The 23,503-nt window shown below is 37.5% G+C and overlaps 2 protein-coding genes across 5 annotated transcripts; one reads left to right on the top strand and one right to left on the bottom strand.

Annotated features, from left to right (window-relative positions):
* Positions 1 to 7,242: 7,242 nt before the first annotated feature.
* On the bottom strand, positions 7,243 to 21,897 carry LOC127649131 (splicing factor 3A subunit 2-like). 3 transcript variants are annotated; one of them, XM_052134093.1, is made up of 9 exons: positions 21,287 to 21,897; positions 19,750 to 21,202; positions 12,007 to 12,236; positions 11,886 to 11,932; positions 11,696 to 11,805; positions 9,871 to 9,920; positions 9,553 to 9,693; positions 9,242 to 9,310; positions 7,243 to 7,825 (listed from the first exon to the last, which is right to left on the bottom strand). In XM_052134093.1, exons 3-9 carry the CDS (start codon positions 12,202 to 12,204, stop codon positions 7,562 to 7,564), a joined length of 879 nt encoding a protein of 292 aa, XP_051990053.1. In that variant the 5' UTR covers positions 12,205 to 12,236; positions 19,750 to 21,202; positions 21,287 to 21,897; the 3' UTR covers positions 7,243 to 7,561. The 3 variants fall into 3 exon arrangements, with proteins under 3 accessions (XP_051990053.1, XP_051990051.1, XP_051990052.1); XM_052134091.1 differs by having other exon boundaries at positions 19,750 to 21,897; XM_052134092.1 differs by lacking the exons at positions 19,750 to 21,202; positions 21,287 to 21,897 and adding an exon at positions 12,904 to 12,952.
* On the top strand, positions 14,272 to 19,321 carry plekhj1 (pleckstrin homology domain containing, family J member 1). 2 transcript variants are annotated; one of them, XR_007971259.1, is made up of 7 exons: positions 14,272 to 14,623; positions 16,336 to 16,403; positions 16,486 to 16,552; positions 16,628 to 16,718; positions 16,805 to 16,868; positions 18,497 to 18,670; positions 18,838 to 19,321. XR_007971259.1 is itself a non-coding variant. In XM_052134105.1 (6 exons), exons 1-6 carry the CDS (start codon positions 14,530 to 14,532, stop codon positions 18,581 to 18,583), a joined length of 471 nt encoding a protein of 156 aa, XP_051990065.1. In that variant the 5' UTR covers positions 14,272 to 14,529; the 3' UTR covers positions 18,584 to 19,321. The 2 variants fall into 2 exon arrangements, 1 of the variants encoding a protein (XP_051990065.1); XM_052134105.1 differs by having other exon boundaries at positions 18,497 to 19,321.
* Positions 21,898 to 23,503: the final 1,606 nt, after the last annotated feature.

The raw sequence follows: 23,503 nt of genomic DNA on the forward strand, positions 1-23,503 counted from the left end.
GCACAAGTTGGAATGTTATTCGGCACTAAATTGAGAGTACACCGTGGCAAACTATCTGACCACGGTGACTGATGTGAATTTAAGAAAAGCATTGAGGATGTACAGACTCAGCGAGCACAGTCTGGCCGTAGAGACGGGGCGGCACAGACAGACGTGGGTATCCCGTGAGGAGAGACTCTGCTCCCACTGCCATCTGGGAATGATGGAGACAGAGCTGCACTTCCTCACAGAATGCCCAAAATATGAAATCACCAGAAACCATTATTATCCCAAAATTATCAAAGTATTTCCCCAATTTAATAACTGCACCCCATCTGAAAAACTCCCTTTTATTCTGGGCGAAAAAGCTGAATGTGCAAATATAGCAGCAAGATATGTAACATCCTGTCATCTCCTGAGGGACAAACACAACTAAAGAATGATCATCCATAAATATATTATTAACATTTTTATTTAACCCCCACTCACACCACAAACCTCTCACTACACATGAATGTACATAATGTTTAATTCAGTTTATATAGTTCATCAGTTAAAGTTAACTTAAAACATAATTAATCATAATCATTTTTATTATCTGTTTTTCTTTAATGTTTTTCAATGTTTTTCCTTATATTATATTTGCTTGATCAAATCCAATTTCAATTGTTCTAAACTATTTTATATGTTGTTTTAAAAAAGCTTTGGCAATACAAAATGTACTTTTGTCATGCCAATAAAGCAAACTGAATTGAATTGACAGTTAGAAAGACAGACGGACAGATGAATAGACATAGACAGTTAGAAAGACAGACAGATAGACAGACAGTTAGAAAGACAGACATACAGATAAATAGACATAGACAGTTAGAAAGACAGACATACAGATAAATAGACATAGACAGTTAGACAGACAGACAGATAGACAGACAGTTAGAAAGACAGACGGACAGATAAATAGACATAGACAGTTAGAAAGACAGACAGATAGACAGTTAGAAAGACAGACATACAGATAAATAGACATAGACAGTTAGAAAGACAGACAGATAGACAGACAGTTAGAAAGACAGACATACAGATAAATAGACATAGACAGTTAGAAAGACAGACAGACAGACAGTTAGAAAGACAGACATACAGATAAATAGACATAGACAGTTAGACAGACAGACAGATAGACAGACAGTTAGACAGACAGACGGACAGATAAATAGACATAGACAGTTAGAAAGACAGACAGATAGACAGTTAGAAAGACAGACAGACAGATAAATAGACATAGACAGTTAGAAAGACAGACAGATAGACAGACAGTTAGAAAGACAGACATACAGATAAATAGACATAGACAGTTAGACAGATGGACGGACAGACAGATAAATAGACATAGACAGTTAGACAGATGGACGGACAGACAGATGGACATATAGACAGTTAGAAAGACAGACAGATGGACATATAGACAGTTAGACAGACAGAAGGACAGATAAATAGACATAGACAGTTAGAAAGACAGACGGATAGACAGATGGACATAAAGACAGTTAGAAAGACAGAAGGACAGATAAATAGACATAGACAGTTAGAAAGACAGACAGATAGACAGACAGTTAGAAAGACAGACATACAGATAAATAGACATAGACAGTTAGACAGATGGACGGACAGACAGATAAATAGACATAGACAGTTAGACAGATGGACGGACAGACAGATGGACATATAGACAGTTAGAAAGACAGACAGATGGACATATAGACAGTTAGACAGACAGAAGGACAGATAAATAGACATAGACAGTTAGAAAGACAGACGGATAGACAGATGGACATAAAGACAGTTAGAAAGACAGAAGGACAGATAAATAGACATAGACAGTTAGAAAGACAGACAGATAGACAGACAGTTAGAAACACAGAAGGACAGATAAATAGACATAGACAGTTAGAAAGACAGACAGATAGACAGATAGTTAGAAAGACAGACGGACCGATAAATAGACATAGACAGTTAGAAAGACAGACAGATAGTTAGAAAGACAGACAGACAGATAAATAGACATAGACAGTTAGAAAGACAGACAGATAGTTAGAAAGACAGACAGACAGATAAATAGACATAGACAGTTAGAAAGACAGACGGACAGATAAATAGACATAGACAGTTAGACAGACGGACAGATAGACAGACAGTTAGAAAGACAGAAGGACAGATAAATAGACATAGACAGTTAGAAAGACAGAACGATAGACAGACAGTTAGAAAGACAGACGGACAGATAAATAGATATAGACAGTTAGAAAGACAGACGGACAGATAAATAGACATAGACAGTTAGAAAGACAGACAGATAGTTAGAAAGACAGACGGACAGATAAATAGACATACACAGTTAGAAAGACAGACAGATAGAAAGACAGATGGACAGATAAATAGACATAGACAGTTAGAAAGACAGACAGATGGACATATAGACAGTTAGACAGACGGACAGATAGACAGTTAGACAAACAGACGGACAGATAAATAGACAGACAGTTAGAAAGACAGACAGACGGACAGATAGACAGACAGTTAGAAAGACAGATGGACAGATAAATAGACAGACAGTTAGAAAGACAGACAGTTAGAAAGACAGACGGACAGATAAATAGACATAGACAGTTAGAAAGACAGACAGATAGACAGACAGTTAGAAAGACAGACATACAGATAAATAGACAGTTAGAAAGACAGTTAGAAAGACAGACGGACAGATAAATAGACATAGACAGTTAGAAAGACAGACAGACAGACAGACAGACAGTTAGAAAGACAGACATACAGATAAATAGACATAGACAGTTAGAAAGACAGACAGATAGACAGCTAGAAAGACAGACATTTAGAAAGACAGTTAGAAAGACAGACGGACAGATAAATAGACATAGACAGTTAGACAGATGGACGGACAGACAGATAAATAGACATAGACAGTTAGACAGATGGACGGACAGACAGATGGACATATAGACAGTTAGAAAGACAGACAGATGGACATATAGACAGTTAGACAGACGGACAGATAGACAGACAGTTAGAAAGACAGACAGACAGATAAATAGACATAGACAGTTAGAAAGACAGACAGATAGACAGACAGTTAGAAAGACAGACGGACAGATAAATAGACATAGACAGTTAGAAAGACAGACAGTTAGAAAGACAGACATACAGATAAATAGACATAGACAGTTAGAAAGACAGACAGATAGACAGACAGTTAGAAAGACAGACATACAGATAAATAGACATAGACAGTTAGAAAGACAGACGGACAGATAAATAGACATAGACAGTTAGAAAGACAGACAGATAGACAGTTAGAAAGACAGACAGACAGATAAATAGACATAGACAGTTAGAAAGACAGACAGACAGACAGTTAGAAAGACAGACATACAGATAAATAGACATAGACAGTTAGACAGATGGACGGAGAGACAGATGGACATATAGACAGTTAGAAAGACAGACAGATGGACATATAGACAGTTAGACAGACGGACAGATAGACAGACAGTTAGAAAGACAGAAGGACAGCTAAATAGACATAGACAGTTAGAAAGACAGACAGATAGAAAGACAGACATACAGATAAATAGACATAGACAGTTAGACAGATGGACGGAGAGACAGATGGACATATAGACAGTTAGAAAGACAGACAGATGGACATATAGACAGTTAGACAGACGGACAGATAGACAGACAATTAGAAAGACAGAAGGACAGATAAATAGACATAGACAGTTAGAAAGACAGACAGATAGCTAGACAGACAGTTAGAAAGACAGACGGAGGACAGATGGACATATAGAAAGACAGACAGACGGATAGACAGACAGACATACGGACAGATGGATGGACAGACGGACAGATGGAGGATGAGCAGACAGATATAGATAGATTGCAATAGTATAGAATAATGTATAAAGAATAAAGACAGTCTGTGAGTCAGTGATGACCGTTGTGTTGTATTATTAGACACTGTTCACTGGAACACCAGATAGTGTTGAAGCTCTTCCTCGAGCAGAGACAGATTTGTTTCAGAAGGTTTAATGTAGAAACATGTTTGCATGCCCATCCCTGCTGTTTTACATGTTCAGCAGGTCAAAGGACAGCGAGAATCTTCCAGATCATTTTGTTCCTGTTCGTGACTGACTCGGAGGTTTCTGTGGAGGACCTTCATGCAGTGGTTCATCGAGCTCTTCCTCAAACGTCTCATAGAAGCTTGCGTCCATAATTCAGCTGATGGAAAGATGATTACTGAAAGCTCGTGGTCACAAACTCCAGGTTGCAGAAATCCACGTGCTTTTATTTTGTTTGGTAAATATTAAAATGTATTTGTAATAGTGATTCAGAAGAACAGTGAACCCTGAAAGTACTTGGTCACTTAATCCACTCTCAAGATGTCTGAATGTCGTTGCATTAGAACAAAACATCAAAGACATTGTCATTGTACAGACGGCTAACTCAAGCACACTTTTCAAGTGATTGTCCGACTTCATACATCCACTAAAAATCACCTCGACAACAAGTTGCTTAATGTGCAATCACACACACACGCGCACACACACACAGGTGCATAGAGACTGTAGGGACGGGAATCCCTAAGTGTAGAGGGCTGATGCACATAACTGGTAATCAGAAGGTTGCTGGTTTGATCCCCACAGCCGCCACCATTGTATCCTTGAGTAAGGCACTTAACTCCAGGTTGCTCTGGGTGGATTGTCCCTGTAATAAGTGCACTGTAAGTCCCTTTGGATAAAAGCGTCTGCCAAATGCATAAATGTCAAATGAATCGTACACTCAAAAATAAACCTATTTTTTGGATTTACGCATTTGAATTTCATTATAAATCTCAAAATTGAATTGTGTAGTTTAACAAAATAAAAATAATACAACTTAATTTCATTTTTTATGTTATTTTGTTAAAGAATACTCTATTAAATAAAACTTAAAATGTAATTTTTTTTAAATGTTATTTTGCTATAACATTGTTGTAACACTCCATCAAATTGAATGTAGATTAACTAAATAATTAAAAAAAATAATTTTTGTATATAATTAATATTTATATTATATTTTATATTATTATTTATATAATATATCATTTATATTATATATTTTGTATATTAATCGTATTTATAATCAATATAATTAAAATCAAACAAAATCTAAAAACTTAAAATGTAATTTTTTTAACGTTATTTTGTTAAAGATTACTCAATTAAATTTGATGGAATATTTATTCTGAAATCGGAATTTGCAAATCTTAAAATAATTTTCTGAATTACGGAATTTAACGAATCAATTCAGGTTCTGTAACGGTTCTATTAACAATTCGTTTCAGCCTTTTAAATAAAAAATACGACCTTCAGTTCTCACTGGATTGACCGATTTCCTATTTTAACAACAGATTCTTGCAAACAGTTGATTTGGCAATCCGTGTATCTTCCGTTCATTTCCATTATGAAATAAAAGCCGTTTTTTTTCCCTGCAAAAGTAAAAAACAAACATTGCTACATAAATTCATTTAAAAAAAAAATCAGTTTTCTATTTTCTAATTTCTCAAAAACAAAAATTGAAGAGAAAATCTAAAAAAAAACTCTGACATAATTCTTCTCATCAACACTTATAAAAGTCACCAGCAGGGGAGACTATAAGAGACTAATATACACTGTATGTGGGACGATAAGAGACTAATATACACTGTATGTGGGACAAACCATCATCATCATGGTGAATTTAAGGGATATACAGTGAAGGGAATTTGAAGAGGACATGATTAGTTTACATGTTATTACTGCTCATGTCTAAGTTTACCGTCGATTTGCATGATGGGACAGAAGTGATGTCAACATTAAACATGATAATATATTGTATATGGGATTACTAGAAGATGTTGAAGGGAATATCAGGCAGAATACAGCAGACTTGGTGATATTAGCGAGCCTGTAATCCTATATTACAATATCAAATAAAACATTATGGATAATCCGTTTACATTATATGTGTCCCTCTAAAAATATGGGGGAGATTCCTTTATCACCTTTCCATCTGTTCCATTTATTCATCCCACCATCAAGCATCAGATTATTTCTCAGCGTTTTAACATAATTTAGTTTAATTTGGATTATTTGTTATATCATCTAGAACATTGTGCAGCATTTTTGGCAAATTAAATCATGTGAGTTACCTGGAAAAACTCCAATTCACTTTCATGTGTTTCTGGACGACGCTTGAGCTAATGAGGCAGTTGAAGTCAGATGTTTACATGCACTTAGGTTCATGTCATAAAAACTAATTTTAACCACTCCACAGATTTCATATTAGCAAACTAGTTTCACCGAGTTGTTTTGGACATCTCCTTTGTGCACAACACGAGTACATTTTCCAACTATTGTTTACAGACCGATTGTTTCACTTGTAATTGACTATAACAATTCCAGTGTGTCAGAAGTTTACATACACTTCAGTTAACTGTACCTTTAAGCAGCTTGGAAAACTTCAGAAAATTATGTCAAGCCTTTAATTAGCCAGTTAGCTTCTGATAGGAGGTGTACCTGTGGATGCATTTTAAGACCTACCTTCAAACTCAGTGTCTCTTTGCTTGACATCATGGAGAAAATTAAAATAAATCAGCCAAAATGCAAGTATAAACACCATGTGACCACACAGCCATCATACCCACTCATGAAGGAGACTCATTCTGTCTCCTAGAGATGAACGTAGTTTGTGTGGAAAGTGCAAATCAATCCCAGAACAACAGCAAAGGACCTTGTGAAGATGCTGGAGGAAACAGGTGGACGAGTATCTAGATCCACAGTAAAACGAGTCCTATATGGACATCACCTGAAAGGCTGCTCAGCAAGGAAGAAGCCGCTGCTCCAAAACCACCATTAATAAAGCCAGACTACAGTTTGCAAGTGCACATGGGGACAAAGATCTTACTTTTAGGAGAAATGTCCTCTGGTCTGATGAAACAAATATTGAACCGTTTGGCCATAATGACCATCGTTATGTTTGGAGGGAAAAGCGTGAGGCTAGCAAGCCGAAGAACAACATCCCAACCGTGAAGCATGGGAGAAGATTTAGGCAGTATTATTAAAACCTTTAAACAAATAGGCAGTTAAAGGACTAAACATTACCCAAATAAAATGTTACATTTCCTATTACATTTCTAAATCTATAATACAGACAAACCGACAAGGGTCACAAAAGCTGATGGATTTATTCTCTGAACATGAACAGATATTTTATCCAAAGAAAAAATATGCAACAATTGGACAAATAAAAATGCATCAAAAATGCATGAGAACAAAAAGAACATTAAATCAATTGGATATTGTGCGGTTGGGCTGATGTACCGGAGCCACAAGAGAGATTGACATCACAAACCTCTCTGTGGTGCCAGACACGTATGGATACCCTACAAAGACATGAACTCTCTGAACAGTCATGAAAATGCATAAAAAGTAAATGCTGGTTTACAAACATGAGATAAAACTGAGAAATTATTTACAGACACACTCGTTCAGTTACTGCTCATTCCTGTCTGTCCATTACTGGGGAGGGGGGGTCTCATGTGAGGGGGCATGTGAGGCATGCCAGGGGCACCGGGGGGCAAAGGGGGCATTCCCATCATGCCTCCGGGTGGTGGGGGTGGCATAGAGTCACTTGGTGGACGTAGCCCAAATCCAGTGATGAGTGACGGTGGGCGTTTGACCCCCACTGATGCCGATTGACCAGGTGGAGGGGGCAGAGATTTCTCCATCTTAAAGTGAAACTGCAAAAAGAACTGGAAAACAACAAGACATATAATATTGACATCCGTCCTGATGCTCGTCATACATTCAAGGAGGAATCTCACAAAACCAGGTCATATTTCACCCCAAAAATAAATCAATTAAATTAATTTTGGACATGTCCAAAATAGTTAAATTGGACATAATAAATCCTGTGGATGCTCTGGCTGTTTTTGTGTAAAATGTCTTTCAAAAGATTTATCATCACAATTTGCAAAATCAGAATTTAATTATATGTCATTATAATTAAATTCTGATTTTGCAAATTGTCATAAATGAAAGTGGAAAAATCTCAAATATGATGCTGATTTTGGATTGCTGGACATCAGCACATTACAAGAGCATAAAGCGAAGTCAAAGAGGATTTTCAAGGAGCTTTAATCTTGGCGCGCCATCTAGTGGCCAACATTGGTATTACAACCTTGACTTAAATGAGCTTTTGGATTGCTGGACAATTAAAATAGGAAAAACTGAACTTGAGAAAAACTTCATAGGCTTCTTTGTTGGATAGCTGATGCTATTTGTACTGCACATATATTACATTACAAGGGCAATAACTCATAGTCAGAGGATTTAAAGGGATTTCTTAACTTGATGCTCCATCTAGTGGACAAAATAGGAAGTACATCCTTCATCTGTCATTTACAGTTCAAATAAATCATATTTTTATTTGCTGTTGATAAGAGGAAATTGGTTACATTTTGCACATGTCCTCAGACTATCCTGGCGTGTTTATGTTTTCAGTGTTGCCATGTTTGGACCTTGCGCACACAAATAAAGGCATAGTAGTATTTACAGTTCAAACCCCAAGAATTACAGGCTATATTACTAAATATATATTTTACGTATATACATAAAACTATATAATGCTTTGACGAATCAAAATTCTTCGAACAACTTTTTGTCAGGAGGGTCTGTAGATGACGTATACCACATTTTGAACAAATGGGGAAAACGACCTAGGACGAATTAGAAAAACTACGGATTTCGCAAAATCTAAAAGTACTTGCGGAAATTGAAATCCACACGATCAAATGATTTCGGGACACTGACGGATTCAGAAGAAACTGACATTTTTATTCTAGCCCTTGCGGTCCGGACGTTATCAGAAAAAATTTAAATAAGCTAACTATAGTGCCACCTTGTGGCTGATTTGTATAAAGCCTAATTTTGTCGACCGTAAATTACAACTTTCGGTGCTTGTAGCCCTAATAAATAAAAACATTACAAAAGACAAGGAGAGTAGTTCATACATTAGTGTAATGAGAACTTGGGTGGATAATATTTTAGCATGAAAATATCGTTAACAATTCAAAAATCTTAATGGGCCTAAAAAGACAAAAACATTTTTTACTTGATTTGTGAGCTGAAATGTGAACCAGACATTCACCCATAAATGATTTTCTCACCTGTTTTGTTTCTCTGTTCCAATGTGTCCAAAATCTAGTCTCTCCTTTATCAATCTCTCGACTGGGCACCTGAAGACATAACCGATACCAATGAGATAAACGCATGCAAACGTCTCAACCAAAACCCAAACTAGCAAGTTTTATCTTTAAATCAAACATTTTGTTGCACTGTTGTTTATCCCGGTTACTCACAAACTCCATAATGAGCCCACAAGACAAAACCACAGATGAAAACAACGACATTTACTAACTTAAACCCCGACTAATGGATCTACACATCTGAAGTATTTAACCCACACTGGGAGACAAACCTTGAATGAGATGGTTTCGTACGGCTCCGCTGCAAACAGCAGGTACTGCCAGCGACGGTCTGGAGGTTCGATTCTCTGCTCGTACGCCGACATGAAGCGATGCCGCGGCCCGATGCCTTCCGCTACCTCTGGATAGTCGATCTGAAGAGCAGGCACAGAGTTTAGGACGACAATGAAAGCATGCATATCAGAATTCAATAGATAAATAAGTTTAATTGATGAGCGGAGAGTAAAACATAAACATAGACTAAAAGACTTTCCACCTGTGACGGTGAAATATTCAGATTCTCAAAGCTCGAGAGAAACGACTGGATTTACCTGGAAAAGCAAACTCTGCTGTCCAGACTCTGGATCCCTCTGTTTTGTTACTATGGGAAAGAAAACAAAACAATAAGTGACAATATAATGCTTTACTAACGTTTTTAAAACAAAGCCTTCCGCGGTATTAAGATAGAAATGCACCAAAATACTAAGAACAAGATCTGCAGAAGAACTACACATACACTCCCGGGTGACATACATGCCCAAAATGGCAAAACATTACGCTTTGAATGGTCTTAACCACACATCATTGGTCAGGAAATGAGCAGGAACTGAATAAATAGATACATTAATTGAGCATGGGATAGTTTTCCCCTTTGATCTTTAAATGTTTAAGCCTTGTGGGTAAATTTAGTAAAAACATGCATCAAGCATCCACCATTTTTTTAGATTTGCAGCCAATAACCTACAAACAATGAAGTCTTAATGCCTAAACTAAAGACTCATCTGACTCGATGCAGGAGTATGATAATGATCTACTCGGACAACAAACACATCGTTTCCTACAGCTGCAGAAAATACTCAAAACAGACACAAGCAGCGCATCTATCAAGTCTAACAAATAATACAATATTGAGCAGCGGCCGTCGGAGTCGCACTGGAGTGACGTCACCTCCCCTCTTCCAATGATTGGCTAGAGAAGGAGCTGTCAATCAAGAACTAGTGGACCAATGGGGACGCAAAACGCCCCCTGATTAACATGAAACCACTCACAAGTTTAACCTGTTGATACACGCCCCTTTTGAGCACAAACCGTGACAATGACCTGAACTGAAATGCTTGTATTTACGGGACCCTTTGGAGTTTGGACACAGTTGTGGTATCTTTTGAAAGAAGACACTTTGGGCTTTATTTCACAAGTTGTCAGAATTAATATTTGTTGTTATTTATTAAAGTTAGAGAAGCTGAAGTTTATAGTAATGGAAATATTTTGTGCTGAACATGTTTTTATAATCTAATAAAACAATAATAAAAGTGGCAAGACACCCCAGAAATACAATGTTCTCAAAGTCACGAGTCTAAATAAGTTTCGTTTCTAATCTGAAGATGATTTAATAATAAATGAGTTCCTGCAGCTTTAATCTCTGGAAGTGTTCAGAGTCAAATTAAGCTCCGCCTCTAAAGTCGACACTAAATCTGACGGCACTGCTCGACTATGAATAAAACTACGCCACATTTTTATAAATAGACTTTGGAGACGGGCTGGTTTTGTTTATGAGACTCTAATATATCAGATCATAAACAGTTTTACAACATGAATGCTGCTCAGATTGCAGTTTGATGAAGAACGATGATGAAGGCGGGATCTCATGTAAACAATGGAGAATATATCAATATTTCTCACATTTATGGACAAAAGTGCGATTGGATGTTTGTCAATGAACGCTTGTCATGGACGATTGACCCAAGTGTGTTGAACTGGATTCATCTGATCGTGTTCTATAAAGTCGTTTGATAGCGTGTTTTCATAATAAAAGTCCCGTTTTGATATCGCATGTTTTCAGTTGTACTCCTGCACAAATAACTAAATTACAGTTTCTGGAGGATTACTATCGTGAAACAGAGATCGGATATCAATGTTAAACCCTTTGACCTTTGAAGAGATGTATAAATGTTAACATTAATTACATTTATAGACGGTAAATTATATATTAAATGTAAGCAGAGTGACGTCACCACTCTGCAATGTGTTAATCACGATTACGAAAATTTACGCGTTCAACTTTTGAAATCAATCACATGCATTAATGCATTAATTCTGACAGCTCTAATACCGTAAATATTATTATTATTATTTTGCATAAAGCCAAATGTCACATACCTTTATAACCTGGTCGACCAATCTTGACAAATTTCTTCACTTCAACCTTCACCTTCTCTGGAGCCGGTTGTGCTGGAGCGTCCTTCGCTTCTTTTGCAGCTCGTCTCGCTCTGAAATAAAAGAATACATCTTAGTATCCTTAAATTTAATGGAAACATTCTGACAATTTCCTATTTGCAAAGCCACTTACAGGTTAGTCTGGTGCTTTTTCCCCTGCGTGTGAGCTAGATAACTTCCCTAAAAGAAAAACAGCCGTGAACACAATGAGAAATCACATTAAACGTTCATAAAGTGTCGCAAAAGCATCATACCTCATTATTGTGAAGCGTGAGACACAGTTTACACTCGTATGAGCCCAAATGGTTTTTCATGAAGTATGGATCTTTATTGATGTCTATAGTCTCTAAGGCGAGCTGTCGCAGTCGCTCGCGCCGGTCTCGGTTGCTCTCGGACGAAGAGGCGACACCGCCGCTGCCCGTTTTCCCTCCAGCTCTGTGCTGGAAATCCATGATGACAGATCCTGACCTTCACACTGCAGATCCTGGAATCACCAGAGAGGATGGATCTTAAAGAGCATAAAGCACACGGCCTTCTTGCTCTTTTGAAATAAAAGAGTTAATTGTACTGTGAAAACATACTGTAACTTTCATAACTTCTTCCCTGGCACATTTAATGAAAGCTGCAAAAATGGCTCATGCAGAAATCTTCATTGCTATGACGTCACTAATAAGAGTTAATGCACATTTAAACAGGATGTACTTTTGAGATGTCTATATGTAAAAGGCCAGAGATTGGGGTGGTAAATAGTCATGAAAACTTTAACATTATAAGAGAACCTCAGGTGTAAACATTAAATGCAAAAGCCCCTTTACAAACACAATCGGGTGGGGAACGCAACTTCTTAATGTACTGGTACTTTTATATTTTTTGATAATCTCTATATTTGTGCCATTTTGTCATAAATAGGCTCAAATTTGAAATAAAATGCCATGACCACAACTATTACCTGCATTTACCAAAAGAAGTGAAACGGATTAAATGGTTTACCGTGTAAAAAGCAACGAGTTGGTTCAGATTAATTTAGCAGAATAATTCAAGCTCAAAAACAGATATACTGAGTTAAACTTATCGCAATGCATTACATCTGTCAAATAAAAGTTAAAATAAATCAGATTTTGCTCTGGAAATTCATTTAAAAGCAGGTTTACCCAAACGTTCAGATCACGCTTGCTACTGCCGCCGCTGTTCTAGTGTAACAACTGCGCATGTGTGAGAAGTGACGCACTTCCTGTTCCTCTTCCTGTTATTTTGAAACGCGAAACTTTATTGAAATTTTGTACGATAGCAGCACTAATGAGAAAACAACTGTCCAAAGAATTAAAGGGGGAAGCGTTAAATTAGAAAACATACATTTTAACATTAGACGTTAAATTTAGATTTTAAATTCCCTTGCATCAAGAAGTAACTGTAATTAAATTACTGAACAATTAAGATTAATCCCCTACTTTACTATTTTCTATGAAAAAGTAATTGAATTACAGTAATTAATTACTTAGTAATGCATTACACAACACTGGTCATACTACTGAATCATCACTACTGTATATACATTAATATAGAATCTTAATTTAATCATTGCCCATCTCTAAATTACACAGTGCTTATGTGGTACTCCAAGACACTTCAGTATTATTTTTCATTTTAAAAACTTTATTGTTCCTTAACGTATATTTGTTCTATACATTTCTCATCACATTGTACATTTCATTTTATACTTTTACTCTTTTTCATGAGTGATAATTAATTTTCTCCCCCATCCATACATTATTCAGCAAACACATGAATAATAATAATACAATAAAATAAATAACAAAATAAATAAAAATACATGTTAACACTACTTTTACCAATATACTTTAAAGAATACCATGGTAAATGCCTAAAAACTGTTATTGGAAAGAATAGCATGGTAATTTAGCAACGATATTGTTTTTTAGTATTTAGCATATATATATATATATATATATATATATATATATATATATATATATATATATATATATATATATATATATATATAAACATTTGAATATGGGACTGATCCATTACATATAAAGATACAGTGTTCTTCATATCAAGAATAAATTAAATGTCTCTTCATCTTAGGCAAAACAATTGACAAAAAATTGACTATTAAAAATCTTTATATAAGAGATATATTATCAGATTTTGTCTTACTAGTCAGAGAAATCGGAGAGGCTTAAAAACATCTTTAATATTGCGCAAAATAACTCATAAAGTAACTCAAATTTGCTTTGTGAGATTTTATTAAATCGAAATTTTCATAATACATTTTTATGAAATAAATTTTTTACTAAATTATAAATTATCCACTAATAACAAAATACATAACACAATAAAAAAAAAAAAAATATATATATATATATATATATATATATATATATATATATATATATATATATATATATATATATATATATATAATTTTTTTATTATTTTATTTTATATAAAACAGGTTGTAAATCAGCGCCCTCTAGCGACCGGATGGTGTTTAGTTCCTGAATCCTGCTGTTGCGGCTGCTTGAGTGTGTTTGAATGTTCATGTTATCTCAGTTCATTTGGCATTACGGAAGCGGACAGATCAGAACAGGAAGAGTTTATCAATAACTACTGAACTCTACAGCAGCAGTATGATCGTTTGGATGTGTAGTGTCTGATCAGACTCCGACGCTGGAATGAAAGCCTGCGAAAACTGCGCTTTAAAGTGATAAAATGCGCTTTAATTATTTGGAGCTGACGTTCAATAGCTGAAAATGCGCTTTAACGAGAAGGAGCTGGTGTTCCTGAGCCGCCAGCCGTCAGAGAGAGCGGCCGAGCTGGGCATGAAAGGCCCAAAGAAAGGAGACGGTAAGAGCCGCTGTCATCATCTACATTAAGAACGAGCGAATGACGCAACAAAACCAGAACCATCTAGTTTTCAGGATCTATAAAGCATTTGTGACGCGACGCGGCAAAACTAGAACGCGCCCATTATAATCAATGATGCTGTTTCGAGGCGTGACGCAACGAACGCGTTCACAAAAGAACCGATGAAATTAAAACGTGTGTTTTGTCTGGTTATCTAAATGTTAACATAGTCCTAAAATAGAACATTTAAAAAAAATTGAAGCGCATTTACAATTTACAGTAGGTCTTATTTAGTAAAACAGACCAAAAATATTAATGACGTCATCTTGCACTCGTAGGCATACCTACATTTTTGTCCAATCAAATGCTGTCTTGAAAGAGCATGCCCCTCCCCCTATTACCAATTAGAAATGACTAGCAATAGAGCGGAACAGTGCCCGCCATTTCGCCGATCAGCTAATTAAAAATACACCCAAAGCGTGAGCATTAATTACTATTGTAGCGAAGCGTAGTAAATTTAGTTATTCGTTAATTTAATTGTATTTTCCATATCAACTTGCTGTGTAAATATGACTATCAGTAATATGTTTGCATTTTAGTCTGATGACGTGAATTATGATTAGTTGTTTATTGACTAATTTTAGTTTATATACGTTAAATATATACTGTATATTGACATTATAGTGCTTTTCCTTTGTACAGTCTGTGTGTTATGAATTTAACAACGTCATATGTAGATAGACCGATAAGCTAATTAGCCTGGCCGATATATCGGTCGTTGTTAAATTCATAACCAGACCGCCAGACTTTACAAAGGGCCTGGGTATTTTAATGAGTATTGACGCTGACTATCACACCTGGAGTCACTAGTTTGGCTGAGTGACTCCAGCCAGGTCTCCTTAGCAACCAAATTACCCGGTTGCTAGGGAGGGTAGAGTCACATGGGGTAACATCTTCGTGGTGGTGATTAGCAGTTCTCGCTCTCAATGGGGCGTGTGGTGAGTTGTGTGTGGATCGTGGAGAGTAGCATGAGCCTCCACATGCTGTGAGTCTCCTAAGCAACCAAATTGGCCCGGTTGCTAGGGATGGTAGAGTCACATGGGGTAACCTCCTCATGGTGGTGATTAGTGGTTCTCTCAATGGGGCGTGTGGTGAGTTGTGTGTGGATCGTGGAGAGTAGCATGAGCCTCCACATGCTGTGAGTCTCCTAAGCAACCAAATTGGCCCGGTTGCTAGGGAGGGTAGAGTCACATGGGGTAACTTCCTCGTGGTGGTGATTAGTGGTTCTCTCAATGGGGCGTGTGGTGAGTTGTGTGTGGATCGTGGAGAGTAGCATGAGCCTCCACATGCTACGAGTCTCCGCATTGACGGTTTCAGAAGCGGAGGCAACTGAGACTCGTTCTCCGCCGCCCGGATTGAGGCGAGTAACCGCGCCACCATGAGGACCTGAATTGGGCACAACAGTGTGAACTGTTCCGTTTGAAGTAGAAACGCTCATGCAGTGACGTCAAATGTAACAGCAAGTCACGCCTCTTACGTGTTATTGGCTAGAGAGTACAATCGCTTACAGCGTTCCTCCCATTATTCGTACAGCTGCTGCGACGTGCCGCAAGGCTTTCGTAATGCATTTCCTGTTTGGTCTCTCGCCCTCACTGTAGACGGTTGCTTATTTTTATTTTCACTTTTGTTTTCTCTTCTGTTTCTCTCACCAGTTGTGAAGAAGCGTCTAGTGAAGCTGATCGTTAATTTCCTGTTTTATTTTCGCACCGATGAGGATGAGGTGAGCACGGCTTTTATTCGACTCGCCGTCTGATCTGGATCTTAATGCTTTCACGATGAGTTTAATTTGCTTGTGTTTTCAGCCCATTGGAGCTCTGCTGTTGGAGCAGTGTCGGGTGGAGAGAGAAGACGGACATGTGTTCTCTATTGGTAAGAGCAACATCATCCATTTTACAACCCTTAGATTTGTTGTGCATCTCACTGTGTGTCTTTGCTGTTTTCCAGTGTTTCTTGATGAGGCGGAGAGGAAGTATTTGTTTGAGTGTGACTCTGAGCAGCAGTGTGTTGAGTGGATTGATGCCATCATTAAATCCAGGTGTGTGGCACTCACTGTACATGTGATTCTGTGCGTTTCATAGTAATGTACAGTATTATAAATGAAATCTGCCTTGTCTATTACAGTTATGAATTCATGCGCAAAAACCTCATCTACTACCGCACTGAAATCCATCGATTGACTGGCAAGGTGAGAAAAACAAAGTAACATTTAGACCTGTTGGAAAAATTAGTTTCAGCGATTCATTCTCAAACGATTCTGAATCGATTCTCAAACGATTCCGAATCGATTCTCAAACGACTCCGAATCGATTCTCAAACGATTCCGAATCGATTCTGAGTTCAGTTTAAATCACGGCAGAGCAGTGGTACACGCCAAAGACAGATGTGGAAACAAAGACGTGAGTTAAATGCACAAACACGACTGTGTGCAGACAAGCTGTGTCAAACATGTGCCCATTTGTGCCCGTCACAAACCCACGCACATTGCAACGGGAGAGTTTATTCGTGATTGGAAGCCAACAAACAAAATGAAAGACGAGCTCACACAGAAAATAATGAGGAGGCAGTGGTTCGGGAGATGATGTTTTGATGCTTTCATTTAATTATTTCATTAAAGTGAGAGACTCGTCGACCAACTAGTAATTTGAGTCTTTCCTTTTCCATTCCAGACATCTAATTAATTTATCATTAATCGATTGACTGGCAAGGTGAGAAAGACAAAGTAACATTTAGAGCTGTTGGAAAAAAATCGTTTCAGCGATTCATTCTCAAACGATTCCGAATCGATTCTCAAACGACATCTAATCATTCCAGATATCTAATTAATTTGCACAAAATTAGAACCGAAATCGAATTGTTTATTGGATTTGTTTATTATTAAAGGCTCGTAACATGCTGATTAATAAAGATACATTTAGAAGGGAAAAACATTTTGGTCTAAAAGCTGCTTTGAAACCACGTTAACTCATGCGGCGCTTCATGTCCACACACATGCAGGGAAAAGAGGCGACGCGTGCGGAGCGGGACGGGGCAGAAATGATGCATGTTTGGTGCTCGAGAACAATATTCAAGATTACAGCGCAGAAAGATCAGAGCTGTCGTCCACATCACTGTTGTTCTATCGCTTCACTAGAGACGATGAGAGGACGCAACCGTTGAAGTCTTGCGGTGCGGATGGAATCAATCCGGTGTCCGACGTAGCCTAATCGTTAGCAAGGCAGCTAGCATTAGCAATTCATCCAGTCTGACCCTGCGTTACCACTGGCTCGTTGTGAGCGAAGCTGAGAGCGTTTTCAATTCATTCCTATGAAAGCCGAGCGTCACGCTCGCAAGGTGGATCGTAGGATTGGCAGCGGTGCGGAGCGACTCTCTCCTAGCGCTGTGAGCGGATTTCGTCCGCCCCAGTGGAAACACAGCCGGAGAAAATAGTACTGTAGCCTAAGGTGGCAATAGATGGTTAAATAGATGCAAATCGCTTGGTATATAAGTTTATATATATGTTTATTCTCTGTATTTGTAACACCATGGTCAGGTTTGACTGCAGCATAACGAACTGCAAAAACTGACACTTCAAATCCATTTTAAACAGCTAAACTTTGACAAATAATAGTTTGATGATGTCTTAATATAATCTTGTGATAAAGTCATCAGACTACACAATCAGTACGTGTCTACATATCTGACCCCTTTGGTCAAAAATGACCGCGAATACTATAGGAGGGGTGCTATCTTGCACCTCCCTTAATAATGGGTAAATAATGGTTGCAGGGATTTTTATAATATGACTGAAAATGGTTTGTCCTGTCACGATTATAGGATCCTCTGGAGCAGTACGGAATATCAGATGAAACACGGTTTCAGGTCAGCGCTGGTCTTCCTCCTCTTCCTCCTCCCCCCACATAAACATCAATATAAATGCACAAATGCGACCGGAGTCCACGTGTTTTCACATACAAGCGTCTGCCGTTTGGGGTGTTGTTTGTTGTTCAGGTCAGTTTTTATAGTCTGTAATTAAGACTGTACAGTACATTCTGCCCTCTGTAATCTCTAAAATGTCTAATGGGGTCGTGGGAAAGTACTGTAGTTAATATTACTGTAATGAATGTCTGCTGAGTTTGAGCCAATTGTAATTAAAGTTTTATATATATATTATCAAGGTCATTGTTAATGCAAGAAAACCATGAACTGGATCTGTTGCTCTCGCAAGCATGAACTGATCCTTCCAGCGAATCATGTGACATTTGTGGCACTTCTTAAGAGTTTTACATGGTTTCAATGCAACGTTTCGGCAGCTTTGATGCCTCTGAAGATGTTGAGCTGTGGGGAAAACTTGCTCTGGTCACATTTCATCCCAAAATGAAAAGAATGCATAGAAAATAAAGCCTGTTTGTACATCAATACCACTTATTACATGTTTAAATCTATGATCATCTAAACAAAGACTGAAATATACATTTGAATATTTATTGTGTGAATAAAATTAAACCAAGTGGACGAACGTGTCATTAAATGGTGCGCTTGAGACGAAGAAAAATCAAGGGAAATTTCACTTGTGAAGATTTTGATCGATCAAGCTAAATGCACTAAATATTATACAAATATATTACTATTATATTACACATTAATTATATTTCTACTAATATATATTATATATATATATATATATATATATATATATATATATATATATATATATATATATATATATATATATATTAGGGCTGTCAATCAATTTAATCTTTTAATCAAATTATTTACATTAATCACATATACAAATATTTGCTGAGAAAGCCCCTCATATAACAATATCTCAATATATGATGATGAAATAATGATACATAGTTATCTTTAAATATTTAAAAAGTATTTATATATAAATACAAAATATTCAGATAATTAAAATGCATTACATTCTTGTGGCAGATGACTTAATCATTAATAATAAGATACAAAAATAACCGTCAATGTACACCTGCGTCAGACATGCTTGTGTAGCGTCTCGGGTGTGTTGCGTCATAAACGTACATTATTATGTCTCTGTGTCAAGTTAAATATAGTTTAATACTTACAACACATCTTGAGATCCATTAGATCAGATTTGCACTCCTGCAAGTGTTTTGAACGCAAGAATGTAACGTGTTTTATTCACCTTATAAACTGTGTGTTGCTCATACAGCTGAAGTTTCACTTACTGCCCCCTGGAGTAAACAGGTGGTACTGCACGCTTGCATTTCTCAGGACGCTTCCTTAATACGGTCCGGGGGCATTGCAATTAATTGTTTACATTTTTTTTTAACACTGGTTATTTTTAATAAAATTAATCGCACTGAATAAAGGCGTTAAATCGACAGCCCTAATATATATATATATATATAATAGCCTTAAGAAACATGCATAAAAATCTATATATATATATATATATATAAAAAATTTTAATTTTTTTTTATTATTTATTTTTTGACCAAATAGTTTTACTTAAAATTGATGTCCACATATGTGGGCAGCAGGACTAAGTTGTGAAAATGTTGTGTTGATTATATGTTTTTAAGATGTTATAATCAGAAATTATCATAATTAATTCAGTTTCACAGTAATGTCCAGCATCATCCAATCACTGTCAATCATGTTCAAATAAAATAAAACATTATAAATGGTGAATCTATGTACTGATGATCATTGAGTGATCCAAACATCATCTGCAGCCTGAAACTGAACTTTTGATCCGATTTTAGGAGTGAACGCACTTAACTGCATAGAGAGATATAGGATGCTCCCTTGCTCCCTATTTAGTGCATGACTTAACCTCCAGTGTGCTGTCTGTCTGCACTGGTCTCAGAACAGTTATAGGAGATCTATAGGATGCTCCCTTGCTCCCTATTTAGTGCATGACTTAACCTCCAGTGTGCTGTCTGTCTGCACTGGTCTCAGAACAGTTATAGAGAGCTATAGGATGCTCCCTTGCTCCTATTTAGTGCGTGACTTAACCTCCAGTGTGCTGTCTGTCTGCACTGGTCTCAGAACAGTTATAGAGAGTTATAGGATGCTCCCTTGCTCCCTATTTAGTGCGTGACTTAACCTCCAGTGTGCTGTCTGTCTGCACTGGTCTCAGAACAGTTATAGAGAGTTATAGGATGCTCCCTTGCTCCCTATTTAGTGCATGACTTAACCTCCAGCGTGCTGTCTGTCTGCACTGGTCTCAGAACAGTTATAGAGAGCTATAGGATGCTCCCTTGCTCCTATTTAGTGCGTGACTTAACCTCCAGTGTGCTGTCTGTCTGCACTGGTCTCAGAACAGTTATAGAGAGCTATAGGATGCTCCCTTGCTCCTATTTAGTGCGTGACTTAACCTCCAGTGTGCTGTCTGTCTGCACTGGTCTCAGAACAGTTATAGGAGAGTTATAGGATGCTCCCTTGCTCCTATTTAGTGCATGACTTAACCTCCAGCGTGCTGTCTGTCTGCACTGGTCTCAGAACAGTTATAGGAGAGCTATAGGATGCTCCCTATTTAGTGCATGACTTAACCTCCAGTGTGCTGTCTGTCTGCACTGGTCTCAGAACAGTTATAGGAGAGCTATAGGATGCTCCATATTTAGTGCATGACTTAACCTCCAGTGTGCTGTCTGTCTGCACTGGTCTCAGAACAGTTTGAAATGCATCTTATTTTCATCATAACTCCATATAAAGCCTCTGAGAGACACATTTATCAGTTTTTGCTTAAATACATTTATTCTCAATGTGATAATGACAGTAAATATTGCATATTTGATCAAATGTTTAAAATGGCATATCGCTTGAAACTAGAGACTCTGATCTTTTGACTCAAAACAGGTTTGAATGTAAAATCGTAATTAGGTTTCTTACCAGATGTAGTTTTGTTGGCATGTGCTCTCATGACTCTATGTAGAAAGATTAACCCTTTACTGACAACACAGTGTCTCCTGAACTGAGATCAGTCAGTTTAAGTTCATTTAAATGGTGCATTCCTTATAGCAAACCCAAAATTTAACATCCACGCGTGTGGACGTGGGGTTGCACGAGGTTAAGTACACTTTAAAAACAACAACCTGTCAATCATTTTGCTCATTCTCATTGTATTTGCAGTGAATTATTGAGGCTTAATGATATTTTTATGCCGTGTTGTTCATAACAGTTGCCAGTTGAGGGCGCTGTTGTGCTGCTGTTATTTTAACAAACGTTTCTGCTCCAGTCGGTCTCAATAAAGCTCATTTGGTCTTTTTGGAGGTCCGGTGTTGGAAAGAGGGGCGTGGCTAATCCAACGGCTCAGTCTCGTGGAAATGAAGAACAGCACCTTTAAAAGGAAACATTCAGTCCATCTGAGATTGAAATGCAACTATGAATGTTTAAATGTCTTTCATGCAGTCCTTCAACAATTTAGACTTACAACTCTTCATTTGTGTTCATTTCAAAATCTTTAAAATCTTTTTTTTTATAAATAAATCAGTTTGTGGCACAAGATCAGTTTGGCTGAAAGCACTAATAGTTTAATTCTATTCAGATGTACGGATTATACTGCGTCTATCCAATGGAAGACAAATTGAGTCTATAAATAAACCATAATATATCTAAACATGTTGTGTTCCCAGACTATTCTTGTTTTTTTTTTTTTTTTTTTTGCTTAATGCAGTTGGAATAAAATTCCTTTGGAACATTTTCTTTAAATTGTTTTTGGTTTTATTTCACTTTGTTACACCTGTGGTGTTCCCGGTCAAAAATGACCGACCATGGAAATGAATGAATTAGAAAATAAATACTGAAATCTGAAGTGTTCAGCAGCTTCACAATCCTTTAGATGAACACATATGTGGATGTGTGTTTGCACACACAACACTCACACAACCACACACACCACACAAACTAACATGCACAGACACACACACACACACACACACTCTCTCTCTCTCAACACACACAACACTCACACACACCACACAAACTAACATGCACAGACACACACACACACACACACACACTCTCACACACACTCTCTCTCTCTCTCAACACACACAACCACACACACCATACAAACTAACAGACACACACACACACACACACACACACACACACACACACACTCTCTCTCTCTCTCAACACACACAACACTCACACACACCACACAAACTAACATGCACAGACACACACACACACTCTCTCACACACTCTCTCTCTCTCAACACACACAACCACACACACCACACAAACTAACATGCACAGACACACACACACACACACTCTCACACACTCTCTCTCTCTCTCAACACACACAACCACACACACCATACAAACTAACAGACACACACACACACACACACACTCTCTCTCTCTCAACACACACAACACTCACACAACCACACACACCACACAAACTAACATGCACAGACACACACACACACACACACTCTCACACACTCTCTCTCTCTCTCAACACACACAACCACACACACCATACAAACTAACAGACACACACACACACACACACACACTCTCTCTCTCTCAACACACACAACACTCACACAACCACACACACCACACAAACTAACATGCACAGACACACACACACACACACTCTCACACACTCTCTCTCTCTCTCAACACACACAACCACACACACCACACAAACTAACATGCACAGACACTCTCTCACACACACACACACACACTCACATATACACAAACACTCACACACACACAAAGTGTTGAGTGCTCTTTTGTTCATCATCTTTCCATGTTCACTCTTTGAGGAATATTTCCAGATCTTCTCATCATATGTTGTCGTGTTTGGGCTCGTTTGAATCGGGATATTCT

This window comes from Xyrauchen texanus, chromosome 9, assembly GCF_025860055.1.
Source record: "Xyrauchen texanus isolate HMW12.3.18 chromosome 9, RBS_HiC_50CHRs, whole genome shotgun sequence".
Taxonomy (NCBI): Eukaryota; Metazoa; Chordata; class Actinopteri; order Cypriniformes; family Catostomidae; genus Xyrauchen; species Xyrauchen texanus.

What these genes read in the sequence shown, in the direction of transcription:
- LOC127649131 (XM_052134093.1), bottom strand. Translation starts at nt 12,204, where the DNA reads ATGGATTTCCAGCACAGAGCTGGAGGGAAAACGGGCAGCGGCGGTGTC. An exon ending in TCACGCTTCACAATAATGAG is followed by an intron (nt 11,933 to 12,006) that starts GTATGATGCTTT and finishes TTTTTCTTTTAG; the next exon opens with GGAAGTTATCTAGCTCACAC. An exon ending in AAAAAGCACCAGACTAACCT is followed by an intron (nt 11,806 to 11,885) that starts GTAAGTGGCTTT and finishes CTTTTATTTCAG; the next exon opens with AGCGAGACGAGCTGCAAAAG.
- plekhj1 (XM_052134105.1), top strand. Translation starts at nt 14,530, where the DNA reads ATGCGCTTTAACGAGAAGGAGCTGGTGTTCCTGAGCCGCCAGCCGTCA. An exon ending in AGGCCCAAAGAAAGGAGACG is followed by an intron (nt 14,624 to 16,335) that starts GTAAGAGCCGCT and finishes TTCTCTCACCAG; the next exon opens with TTGTGAAGAAGCGTCTAGTG. An exon ending in GATGCCATCATTAAATCCAG is followed by an intron (nt 16,719 to 16,804) that starts GTGTGTGGCACT and finishes TGTCTATTACAG; the next exon opens with TTATGAATTCATGCGCAAAA.